The following is a 12,182-nucleotide window of genomic DNA, read 5'->3' on the forward strand; positions in this document are numbered from 1 at the left end:
ATGGTCCTAGATCTAGTAGTGAAATGGTTCTAGATCTAGTAGTGAAATGATACTAGATCTAGTAGTGAAATGGTACTAGATCTAGTAGTGAAATGGTTCTAGATCTAGTAGTGAAATGGTCCTAGATCTAGTAGTGAAATGGTCCTAGATCTAGTAGTGAAATGGTCTTAGATCTAGTAGTGAAATGTCCCTTGCATTGTGTTCACCTGCTGCTCTCATACCAACTCCTCATCGAATATAGTGTCATTCATTATTGTTATAATGGACTAAAAACAATAACTGTAAACTGTTTAATTAGTTTCATGGGAGACATTTGTTATTTTGTACTACTTGAGTCAAAGAAACAACATTTTAGAGCAGAAATGTTGGTGGGTTTCTTGAGGTAGAAGGTAAAAGTGACTAGTCTTCATGTAACGTTAAATATTAAATAGTTATTTAGACATACTCAGGGGAGAAGGAATTTGTTGTTGCATTTCACTGTTGGTTGACTAATATACATGTAATATAGTTTTTACTGGACAAGGTTCTCTTATAAATTCAAAAGTATTTTATTTTCAAAAAAATATAAAAAAATAGGATTAACCTTGCTCACCATAATTTTAAAATTGCATTGCATTGTGGGATCAATTTTCACAACTGACTGCTTGTTCAAGAGTATTGAGGCTGGAAGCATGCTGAAAAAATATTCGACCACGGGTTCTGTTTGCTTTGTTCATGTTTAAAAGCATCCATGTATCCTTTGTGCAAATACTAGCAGATTTCAGATCAATGGATCTGATATCCAGTTCTCTGTAAGAACATGGAACTATAAAAGGGGCTTATAGTTCCATGGTAAGAACAATCAGCTATTGTGTAATAGCTGTTCAAGTTCACTTCAGTTGGGACAACAGCCACATTTGTGACATTAGTCATGTAAATTCCTTGGCGACAGAAGATGATTCATGCTAATGACTGCCAAGTGAATTTCTAATATTTTTAGTTTTCGCAGCTGATTTGGCTTTCAGTTTTCACAATTTACACTTAATTAACTGAATTATTTTTGTTTAATCAAATTAGGTACAGAATTGTGTGTAGAACAAATACACAGTTTGACAAAGTTATAAACTCCCTTAAGTGTTCAGCTTTAATGAATAAAATCACAATTATATCTCTTTTTCTAGTCGAGTAGTCCCTCAAATGGTTGCTCAATCCGGGGATAGTTCAACAAACAAAGCAGTCATGGCGTTAGTGACACGATTGAAAACTGCTTTTGTGACAGCTAAGGCACAGGGTAATGCAAGGTTACAAGAAACTGTGGTATTGACCATTGGCCAAATTGGAAAGTAAGTCTATGAAACCCTGAGTAAATTGTTCACCTGCATAAGAACCAATACACATCCTTTCCTGTAAGTAGAGATGGGTGAAAGCAGTTTTGCTCAAAGCAGAAACTATGTTTAGATGAATTGTTCTTTGTTGTTTAGAATACTGTGTTTGCCTTATAAGTAGCTTATGCGCTGATGTAATTAAGGTGAGCCTATGGTCACAATAATACAATACAATGTTGCTTTACATGCGCTTTTAATAGAGCAAATATGGTAAATCTCTAAAAAAAATTGACAGACAACTGCAGAGCAGTATTGACTTTGTGAAAAACTTTTCTGTTACCCACTTTATGTCAAAGGAAGAATTCATATTTTAGTGAATAGTTTGAATAAATATTGCATATATACTCATAATTCATATCAATGGTTCTGTTGACAGGGTTGCTGAAGGTGAACTGCTGTTATTAGTTATTATATGTTTATTGGACAGTATGATATTCCAACCGAGAATCGTGACTGCGGCTGCCTTTACTGAGGTAACGTGTGTCGTATATCAACTTACATTATTGTTGCTGCAATCCACATGGCTGTACTATAATTGTATGGTTCACGCAAACAACAAAATTGGATTTCTGGTGATCAATGAACATCAAGCAAGTGAATACAAAGGAAATTCATTCCCGGCAACAACAACAAAACAACACAAACGTCACATCATCTTTGAAAAAAATACTTTTATCATACATTGGTATACAGTATATTCCGATATAAACCTAGACTTCCTGTAATGAAGATTCATAACTGGTTCAGCCTTTCTGGGACACTTACTCGAGTTATCATGTTTGTTTGACAGAGCATGCTGTCCTTACCTCACCTCGCATCTCAATTCAAGTTTTTTTTCCTTTCTAGATTCAAGCAGTTGCAAGATACAAATCCCTCAAGTTATCGGACCTATTCAATCTATATAAACAACAGATTTGTAAATTTGTTGTTGATTCTGTTCATGAACAACCTTCAGGTGGTAATAAGGAAATTATCACTGTCTTCACAGAAGTTTCCAAAGTTTTTGAATTCAAGACATATCGTGTCTTTCTTTCAGTGAGTAATCAACAGGTGGTCTCAAATCTTCTGTTTCATGGATCTTCATAATATTTTAGGTTTCCATACCACTTTGAATGTCATCACCTTCTTCCACCAAAAATGTTGATGCAATATTTTGACATTTTTATGATTTTTTCTATAATTTTTTTGATTAATTTTTTACTAAATGGACATTAACAAACTGAAAAAGAATTGCATTTTTTTAAAAACTTTTTTTGTTATCATTCAAAGGGTGAAAATATGCTGAAGCTGCATCAAATCAAATTAATGTTTATTTTTCGAACTCATGCTTTTAAAATATTTCTGTGTAACACAATGTCTGTTCTGTAGTTGTAAACCTGTTCAACTGCTTATACTCCTAGCACTTACCTGGTAAGAGGTCCTACAATTTCTTGCATTTCAAGGGCACCACTGTTTCAGACGATTTTGTGACATACAGAAACAATTTTTAAAAATGTTTCACTTGACACCCAGAAAGATCAGTTACAATATCAGGAGTGATGTAACACACACGTTTCTGTATTTTTGATGTCAAAATTTCAAGAGTGAACCCAAATAGCCATCTGAAAATTTTTAGCTATACACATCATATTTGTGAGGTACATGCTGCACCCCCGTCATTGTGCAAACAAGTTAGCCCATATTCGTGAGGTACGGGTACATGCCGCTCCCCTGTCTGTGCAAACAAGTTAGCCCATATTTGTGAGGTACCAGTACATGCCGCTCCCCTGTCAGTGTGCAAACAAGTTAGCCCATATTCGTGAGGTACCGGTACATGCCGCTCCCCTGTCAGTGTGCAAACAAGTTAGCCCATATTCGTGAGGTACCAGTACATGCCGCTCCCCTGTCAGTGTGCAAACAAGTCAACCCATATTCGTGAGGTACGGGTACATGCCGCTCCCATGTCAGTGTGCAAACAAGTTAGCCCATATTCGTGAGGTATGGGTACATGCCGCTCCCCTGTCAGTGTGCAAACAAGTTAACCCATATTCGTGAGGTACCGGTACATGCCGCTCCTCTGTCAGTGTGCAAACAAGTTAGCCCATATTCGTGAGGTACCAGTACATGCCGCTCCCCTGTCAGTGTGCAAACAAGTCAACCCATATTCGTGAGGTACGGGTACATGCCGCTCCCATGTCAGTGTGCAAACAAGTTAGCCCATATTCGTGAGGTATGGGTACATGCCGCTCCCCTGTCAGTGTGCAAACAAGTTAACCCATATTCGTGAGGTACCAGTACATGCCGCTCCCCTGTCAGTGTGCAAACAAGTTAACCCATATTCGTGAGGTACGTATACATGCTGCACCCCCGTCATTGTGCAAACAAGTTAGCCCATATTCGTGAGGTACGGGTACATGCCGCTCCCCTGTCAGTGTGCAAACAAGTTAGCCCATATTCGTGAGGTACCAGTACATGCCGCTCCCCTGTCAGTGTGCAAACAAGTCAACCCATATTCGTGAGGTACCGGTACATGCTGCTCCCCTGTCATTGTGCAAACAAGTTAGCCCTTATTCGTGAGGTACCGGTACATGCCGCTCCCCTGTCAGTGTGCAAACAAGTTAACCCATATTTGTGAGGTACCGGTACATGCCGCTCCCCTGTCAGTGTGCAAACAAGTTAACCCATATTCTAGAGGTATCGGTACATGCCGCTTCCCTGTCAGTGTTCAAACAAGTCAACCCATATTCGTGAGGTACCGGTACATGCTGCTCCCCTGTCATTGTGCAAACAAGTTAGCCCTTATTCGTGAGGTACCGGTACATGCTGCTCCCCTGTCATTGTGCAAACAAGTTAGCCCTTATTCGTGAGGTACCGGTACATGCCGCTCCCCTGTCAGTGTGCAAACAAGTTAACCCATATTCTAGAGGTATCGGTACATGCCGCTTCCCTGTCAGTGTTCAAACAAGTTAACCCATATTCTTGAGGTATCGGTACATGCCACTCCCCTGTCAGTGTGCAAACAAGTTTGCCCATATTCGTGAGGTACGGGTACAAGTTGGCCTCTCTAATCCAACACTGCCATGAACTACATACATGGACAAGGTAAGCATGCATGCACATTTGAACTATTATGTTTGATAAATGCACCGAATAATGATTAGTTTTCTGATTTGTCTTAGAGTACATTGAAATTCACCTTGCCATATTTGATAAATAAAGCTACATCATCTGCATCCATGGTACTGAAACTGATAGCCAAGACTCTGGACATGGTGAGTTGCATTCCTTGGTCAAAATATGTCATTAGATGACCAATCACTCAAAGAACTTCATAATGTAGCATACAAGACATTAGATTGTCACTAACTCCTCAAAATTATATAATTCATTTTCATTGAAATTATCATTGCATCAATTGTATATCGATTATCAATATTATATGATTCATTTTCATTGAAATTATCATTGCATCAATTATATATCGATTATTAATGTTATATAATTCAATTTCATTGAAATTATCATTGCATCAATTATATATCGATTATTAATGTTATATGATTCAATTTCATTGAAATTATCATTGCATCAATTGTATATCGATTATTAATGTTATATGAATCAATTTCATTGAAATTATCATTGCATCAATTGTATATCAATTATCAATATTATGTGATTCAATTTCATTGAAATTATCATTGCATCAATTATATATCGATTATTAATGTTATATGATTCAATTTCATTGAAATTATCATTGCATCAATTATATATCGATTATTAATGTTATATGATTCAATTTCCTTGAAATTATCATTGCATCAATTATATATCGATTACTAATGTTATATGATTCAATTTCATTGAAATTATCATTGCATCAATTGTATATCGATTATCAATATTATATGATTCATTTTCTTTGAAATTATTGCATCAATTGTATATCGATTATTAATGTTATATGATTGTATTACATTGAAATTATCATTGCATCAATTATATATCGATTATTAATGTTATATGATTCAATTTCGTTGAAATTATCATTGCATCAATTGTATATCAATTATCAATATTATATGATTCAATTTCATTGAAATTATCATTGCATCAATTATATATCGATTATTAATGTTATATGATTCAATTTCATTGAAATTATCATTGCATCAATTATATATCGATTATTAATGTTATATGATTTAATTTCGTTGAAATTATCATTGCATCAATTGTATATCAATTATCAATATTATATGATTCAATTTCATTGAAATTATCATTGCATCAATTATACATCGATTATTAATGTTATATGATTCAATTTCATTGAAATTATCATTGCATCAATTATATATCGATTATTAATGTTATATGATTCAATTTCATTGAAATTATCATTGCATCAATTATATATCGATTATTAATGTTATATAATTCAATTTCATTGAAATTATCATTGCATCAATTATATATCGATTATTAATGTTATATGATTTAATTTCATTGAAATTATCATTGCATCAATTCTTTGCAACCCAGAAATACTCTAACGTGCACTCTGACTCTAATTTCAACTTAAACTTGATCCAATGACTAAAACACATACAGGACAGACATGTTATCCAATCAGAACAGCTCACTGCAAACATGTTATCCAATCAGAACAACTCACTGCAAACATGTTATCCAATCAGAACAACTCACTGCAAACGTGTTATCCAATCAGAAACAATGTTTCATCTGTATATTGAAAAAGAAAATGTGCTAAAAATGTCTTCAATTTGTGTAATATTAACTACAGATATGAAATTGTCTTTTCTATTTTACAGGATTTTCGGCACATGTTGGTAGAGAATTTCCGATTTATCTTCTCTTACTTAGTGAGATCGTGTCAGCGAGAGAATCTTCAAAAAGCTCTGACATATGTAGAGGTAACCATGGTTATTTACCGGATTCTACCGTAAATTCGCCCGGGGCTGTTAAACGGCAGTTTGGGTTTTAAAAAAAATAACATGGGACCAAGAAATCATGATTTTTCGGCAGTTTTTTAAGGTGTTATTTCAATCTTTCCTGAAACCTAAATAGAGTCTCATTTAAGTTTTACCGTAGTATGATGTTTATCGTGACTAGCGTGAGCGGGTAAGCTTTGTTTCGACAATGAGCTGTTATCACTGTAAACAATGTTAAATTATTCTTCAAATGTTCAGTTTATATTTTGAAAACAACTACTGGTAATCATGCTGTTTTCCCATCAAAATCCAAGCCAAAAGTTCGTACAACATCGGCAAATCTTTTCCATGTTGAGTTCAATAAAATTAACATATTTAAATTAGCTATGGTAATTTGAACACGTTGACATCATCCAGCATATAACACCGTCTCAGGTCAAAACACGTCAGATACTCTCCAGCATCAAGAATCATTCGCTTACAATTCTACAAATTTATTTTTTGTACTTTATTATGATCAACAATTGTGAAACGCAGCATGATAGGATTGCGCAACTACGATTCATGTTCGTTTTTTGCATACCAGGTTCGTTAATGTGATTTAAAAATATGTATCAAATTTTAGATTAGCTTCTGCAATAGTTTCTTCTGTCTTGGGTGGTCCAACTGCCGGCATTGAAAGTCGTCACGTAGGTGGATTTTTCAGTGAAACAAGAAGCCCCCCAAAAAACTATTTGATGATCATTTTTTGAAATTTTGAACCCCAAATAAGGGAACACCAGCCATGAAATCGAATTTGAATCATATCATTTGAATACATGTTTTATTGAATTTCTGTTAAAAGCACATTCATAGATTGTTCTCATTTTGGTTTTCTACTTCATGTATGTATTTCTAAAGATGCAACAAAATAATTATATAAATACATATATCAAAGCGCACGGCCCCAGTCCAACGATAACAATACATGCTATAATTGCAAAGGCTCATGGGTAGACATGTGTTTGTAAACATGACATGCTATGGACGTCTGCTGCATGCCGAGGTGACGACTCCCCCGCTTTAAACCAAAGATAAGTGTATGCAACTAGTGTGATATATGATGAAGACCCAAATTTGAAGTCATGTGAATTGCGAATGATCACAGAATTGCTCCACAAACATATATTTACGTAGAAATACTAATTTATTCGAAAATTTAAATTAGTGAGTCTGTACGCGTGTTTTATTGGTGCATCTTCTGTTTTTGAAACAATTTCACTTATTTCTGTTTCCAAGCATCAACCACTTTCTGTGCTGTTACTGCTTAAAAATATATTTGTTTTTAAATACACACATGGAATGTAATATTCATCACATATCACTGTACTGGAATATCTATTAAACCTGCATATCCTTGTCTTATAAATATTGGTATGACACTATTTAAAGAAAAATTGTAGGTATTCAGGAAATCTATGCATACTTTGACTTTACAGAATCAGACAGAGATTGAGCTGAGTAGCTTATTGCGTAGTGATTATCAAAACTTACATAATGAGTTACTCCTTCATATCAGTACAAGTTACCCTCAAGTATTCAGCGGCTTAGCAATGCTAGCATCTCAAGATGAAACAAAACCACAGAATATAACCACTGCGGAAGCCATGTCAGATTTCTTGCAACCAAGATTGTTGGGTATACTGGCGTTCTTTGATAATCAGTTACAGACCTCAAGTATTGGTATTCAAGAAAAAAAATTGGTGAGATCTGTAAAATAATTTAACTTCACTGTACTACACTGTGATGTGTTGACTCAAGAACACACGAAACATCAAATAAACCAGAGAGCTTTCAAATTTCTTGTTTATTCTACAATTTTCAGTTTAATACACCAGCAGCACTACTTTTTACATATCAATACACTTGGGTGATCAGGTGATATATAACACTTACAATAGTATGTATTCTGACACATGCAATAAAGTAGTCCCAAAAACGTCACACTCCCCCCCCCCCCCTTACAAAGTCAGAAACTGGTTTAGTCCCAAAAACGTCACATACACTCTGTATTGTAAATTTGTTCAATTATTTGTAAATGCTAATCTTGTGATGAACAGTTTTATAGTGGTAGACAAAATTTATAAAGTGTCACATGGTCATGTTTGTATTCCATGGTTGATCAAAACAATGTCATGGTGGTATGTGGGAAGTCTATTTTAGATATTAAATTTAAAGTTTTTCAATTCAAAAATGATTTCCTTCTCAAATAGGCCTTGGAAAGTTTAGTTTCTGTAATGAAGTTGATGGGTCCGAAACACATCACGGCTGTCAGAGTAAAAGTGATGACAACACTAAAGATTGGATTGAGATACAAAGACAGTGGGTTTCCTGAGTTGAACTGTACAGCATGGGACTGTCTGGTACACAGGTAAATATCATTGAACACAACTTCAAACAATCAATGTCAACAGGTTTCATTCATGAAGTACTAAAGTCGTCACACCAAATTGTGGTCAATATATGGCATGTAAAATACATTGTTTATGCAGATTATAAATCTGTGGTTTATACAGCAAATGTAGCAATTCAAGATCAGATTATTGTGAGCTACAAAATAAATAATCGTTTGATTTTTGTGGCAGACGCTGGCACGCATCATTTACACAACTCGCAAGATCTCGCAGTTGAACGGGAAAATCACCTTTGTGGTGATATAATGAATGTATTATTTATTTATGTCCAGGGCATATGGAGATAAAACATAGAACACAGAACACATTTGTTTTGACCATGTACGTTTTAAGATGTTCAACTAGAATGGTGAGTGCAATCTTTGAGAATTATGATTTGTGCTATTGTTTATACATGTTATATTAACTCTATATATTAATCATTATCACAGTGTAGAGTTGTCGTCTCTTGGACCAATGTTAAGTCAGATAATAGTCACATTACTGCCCCTACTACATCAACTACCAGATAAAGTGGCTGCTATTTATCGCTATCTCATTGTGGAAAACAGGTGAGGTTACAATGAAATCTTAATCTCTTCACCACCAGTTCACTCTCTTCTCAAATTCACAAATTACAATAGTCCCGTTTATAGTCTGCAAAATGGCAAAATTTTTTGAGAAAAAAATTAAAATTGATTCAAATTTCATCTGTTGGCTCTAAAATAAGGGTTCAATTCCAGAAATATTGAAGTATATTATAAAAAAGTGCAGACAAATTTGGGCGAGAAAGTCCAGTGGAAAAAAAGGTTAATAGTCATAGTCTCAGTCAGTTTTGACTACATGTGATCAATAAGAGTTGGATCATTCAGACACTGGGAGGGCTTGAAAGGGTGGATTTGAGAGGGTGGGTAGTTTTTAAACTGACTTTCATAATGAAAAAGTGTTACCACAATTTGCAGCCGGTGTCAAAATGAACATATCGGTTAGGTTAGTCTGCTGTCTTCCTATCAATTTCCTGACAACATTGTAATATTCCTAGGAACATTGTCAGCTTGATTGTTAGGACTTAAATCGCAACGAACCACCACTCCAGGATACAACCATTATCAAATTAGATTTATAAATTTAAATTCAAAGTTAGATTTTGAGTGAGAGAATTCTGTTAAATATAAAATATTTAATTATTGAATCTTACAACGTTCTACATTCAAACAGTGAATTATTATTTGATTATAAGTGTACAATTTAGTTACAAATTCGAGCATACCGGCATATATCAAATATATTGGTACTTTTGATATGCAAATCAGTGTGCCAAAATATTACATATATTATATAAAAGGCATTGAAATTTTGTTTTCGGTAATGCATTGACGTCACAGGATTAATAGAAAAATAGCGATTTTTCTGTTTATTTTATTTTGGCATTCAGTCTAACACCAAGAAGTAATTTGTTTTACTCAACAGAGAAGTTTTAAATGATCATTTCCATGAAGTCTACTTTATTCCTGATATTCCGGAATTAGCAGAGGTGAATTCTGTGTTACAAGAATGCAGACAAGACTCTGCCATTACTGACCTTTGTACACAGTTAAAACAAGCCTTACAACATGTCAGTCATGAAAGCCTGGACGTTAGAATTTACGCTTTAACCAAATTAAAGCATTTGCTGCACAATAACCAGGTAAGTATTATGTCTTCAAGGAATAATTTTTGACAATTGTGATTTTGTACAGCTATTAGTCCAACATGCTGTGTGTTGATCACACTGTTTTTTAATATATTGGAAACAATACACATCCTGTGTGAACAATTCCTCGAAAATGTTCATACAACCGAAAAAAGTCAACCAAAAACAAGGCGTGTCATAAATACTGAATGCGGAGCAGTGTTTTCCTGGTACGCGCATGAGTTCAGTTATGAAAGTGAAAGTGGCGTGAATCTTCATTATGGGCAAGCCAGTGCTTATCCTAGTTACCTCAGGCATGCGCATTCGCATTTTTCTGAGTTGGAACTCTTATGCGAGAGCGAGATTGAAACGGGATCTTGGTATCATGTCATCGTAGTTGCAAACCCTAAATAATGTACCTCTGACATGAACTATTAAATTCATAGCTTCCTTGAAATATTTTTTTTTTTTTTCTATAGATGGAATTAAGCGAATTGATACTTGGAAATGAAAATATCCACCCAGTTATATCTCAGCTTGTTTCTGTGGTATGTACATGTCAGTGTTTATCATATTTCAGAGATTTCTATTTCTTAATAGCTTGCTTATGTATTTGATGTGAATTGACAGCCCAACTTTATTTTCTTATTCAGTTGAGTGAGTAAAAGAAGTTGATATTGTCGTTGTGGATTATGATGTCTTGTTTCAGCATTGATTTTTCTGCTCAACAATTTTTGATTTATATACTGTAAAATGACTAATTTTCACTGGGTTTAAATTTCACTGATTTACCATTTCAGGCATATTCAGTGGGTTTTAAATTCACGGTTTTATCATTTAGACAATGTGTTCTATGCTAAATTTCACATATTCATTAGGTTTTAATTTAGCACATTTTCCAGTCAGCGAAATAAGCAAAATTAAAACCCAGTGAATAATTACCCCTATTACAGTATAATGATCACTCACCATGTAATGAAGGCTGTATATTGCTAACAATTGTATGTCCATACCACCTGTAGATTCTTGCGGGTTGTCGTGAATCTGATCCGAATGCGAGAAACATGTTTGGTGAGTGTTTAGGAGAGCTTGGTGCAATTGATCCTGGAAGGTTAGATCTCATTACTAACAACAAAAGTGAAGATATCAACAGATTTCAGGTAAAATTTAATGCAAAGTAAGAACTGATTTGTTAGTTTCCATTGCAGGGATTTTTCTAAAAAAAAAACTGCAAGAGGGAGCACTGCAATTCAGCGGTGCCACCAAGTAGGGGAGATAGGGTTCTCCCTACCAGGGTGTGGAGTTTTTGATAATTCTAAGATAAAATGGAACATTCTATGGCATTGGGGCCAAAATTACTATCATACAGGTCACAGTTGAAGATTGTGGCCACATGTGATCTCTGGTTGTCAGAGGATCTGCTTCCCAGGGTAAGAGGGTGCATGGCCATGGCATGAGGATCCTGCACCCATGCACCCCCTGTCCCCTTGTTTAAAAAAATCCCTGCGTTGAATGTATCCTGAAACAGGAACTTTTGTAAATGCTTTGGATACAATCTAACCGACATAATTTCTCAGACATGCCTGAACTAATTTTGTGATCTTACTATAGGCAGCAGTTGAGGATATCAATTTTGCGTATGATTTGATAAGTGAGTTGGCAAGGGCGTTCCTAGCTGCTGCTGATCCCAGAGTACAAGATTGTTCGGCTTACGCAATCCAGGAGTCATTGAGCATATATGAATGTCATGATGGAAAGAAAGAATGGTGAGAAAATA

The 12,182-nt window shown here is 35.0% G+C and overlaps 1 protein-coding gene across 1 annotated transcript in view; it reads left to right on the forward strand.

Annotated features, from left to right (window-relative positions):
* LOC102803834 (serine/threonine-protein kinase ATR-like) overlaps positions 1 to 12,182 on the forward strand; it is a 67,979-nt gene that overhangs the window by 33,065 nt on the left and 22,732 nt on the right. Inside the window, exons 21-32 of the mRNA XM_085507356.1 lie at positions 1,161 to 1,322; positions 1,741 to 1,837; positions 2,211 to 2,399; positions 4,523 to 4,615; positions 6,182 to 6,283; positions 7,780 to 8,043; positions 8,554 to 8,711; positions 9,186 to 9,305; positions 10,204 to 10,420; positions 10,885 to 10,953; positions 11,428 to 11,565; positions 12,017 to 12,171. Coding sequence (XP_085363482.1) covers positions 1,161 to 1,322; positions 1,741 to 1,837; positions 2,211 to 2,399; positions 4,523 to 4,615; positions 6,182 to 6,283; positions 7,780 to 8,043; positions 8,554 to 8,711; positions 9,186 to 9,305; positions 10,204 to 10,420; positions 10,885 to 10,953; positions 11,428 to 11,565; positions 12,017 to 12,171 — 1,764 coding nt within the window. The remainder of the gene's footprint in view (positions 1 to 1,160; positions 1,323 to 1,740; positions 1,838 to 2,210; positions 2,400 to 4,522; positions 4,616 to 6,181; positions 6,284 to 7,779; positions 8,044 to 8,553; positions 8,712 to 9,185; positions 9,306 to 10,203; positions 10,421 to 10,884; positions 10,954 to 11,427; positions 11,566 to 12,016; positions 12,172 to 12,182) is intronic.

This window comes from Saccoglossus kowalevskii, chromosome 13 (assembly GCF_978046115.1).
Source record: "Saccoglossus kowalevskii chromosome 13, keSacKowa6.1, whole genome shotgun sequence".
In the NCBI taxonomy this organism is placed as follows: Eukaryota; Metazoa; Hemichordata; class Enteropneusta; family Harrimaniidae; genus Saccoglossus; species Saccoglossus kowalevskii.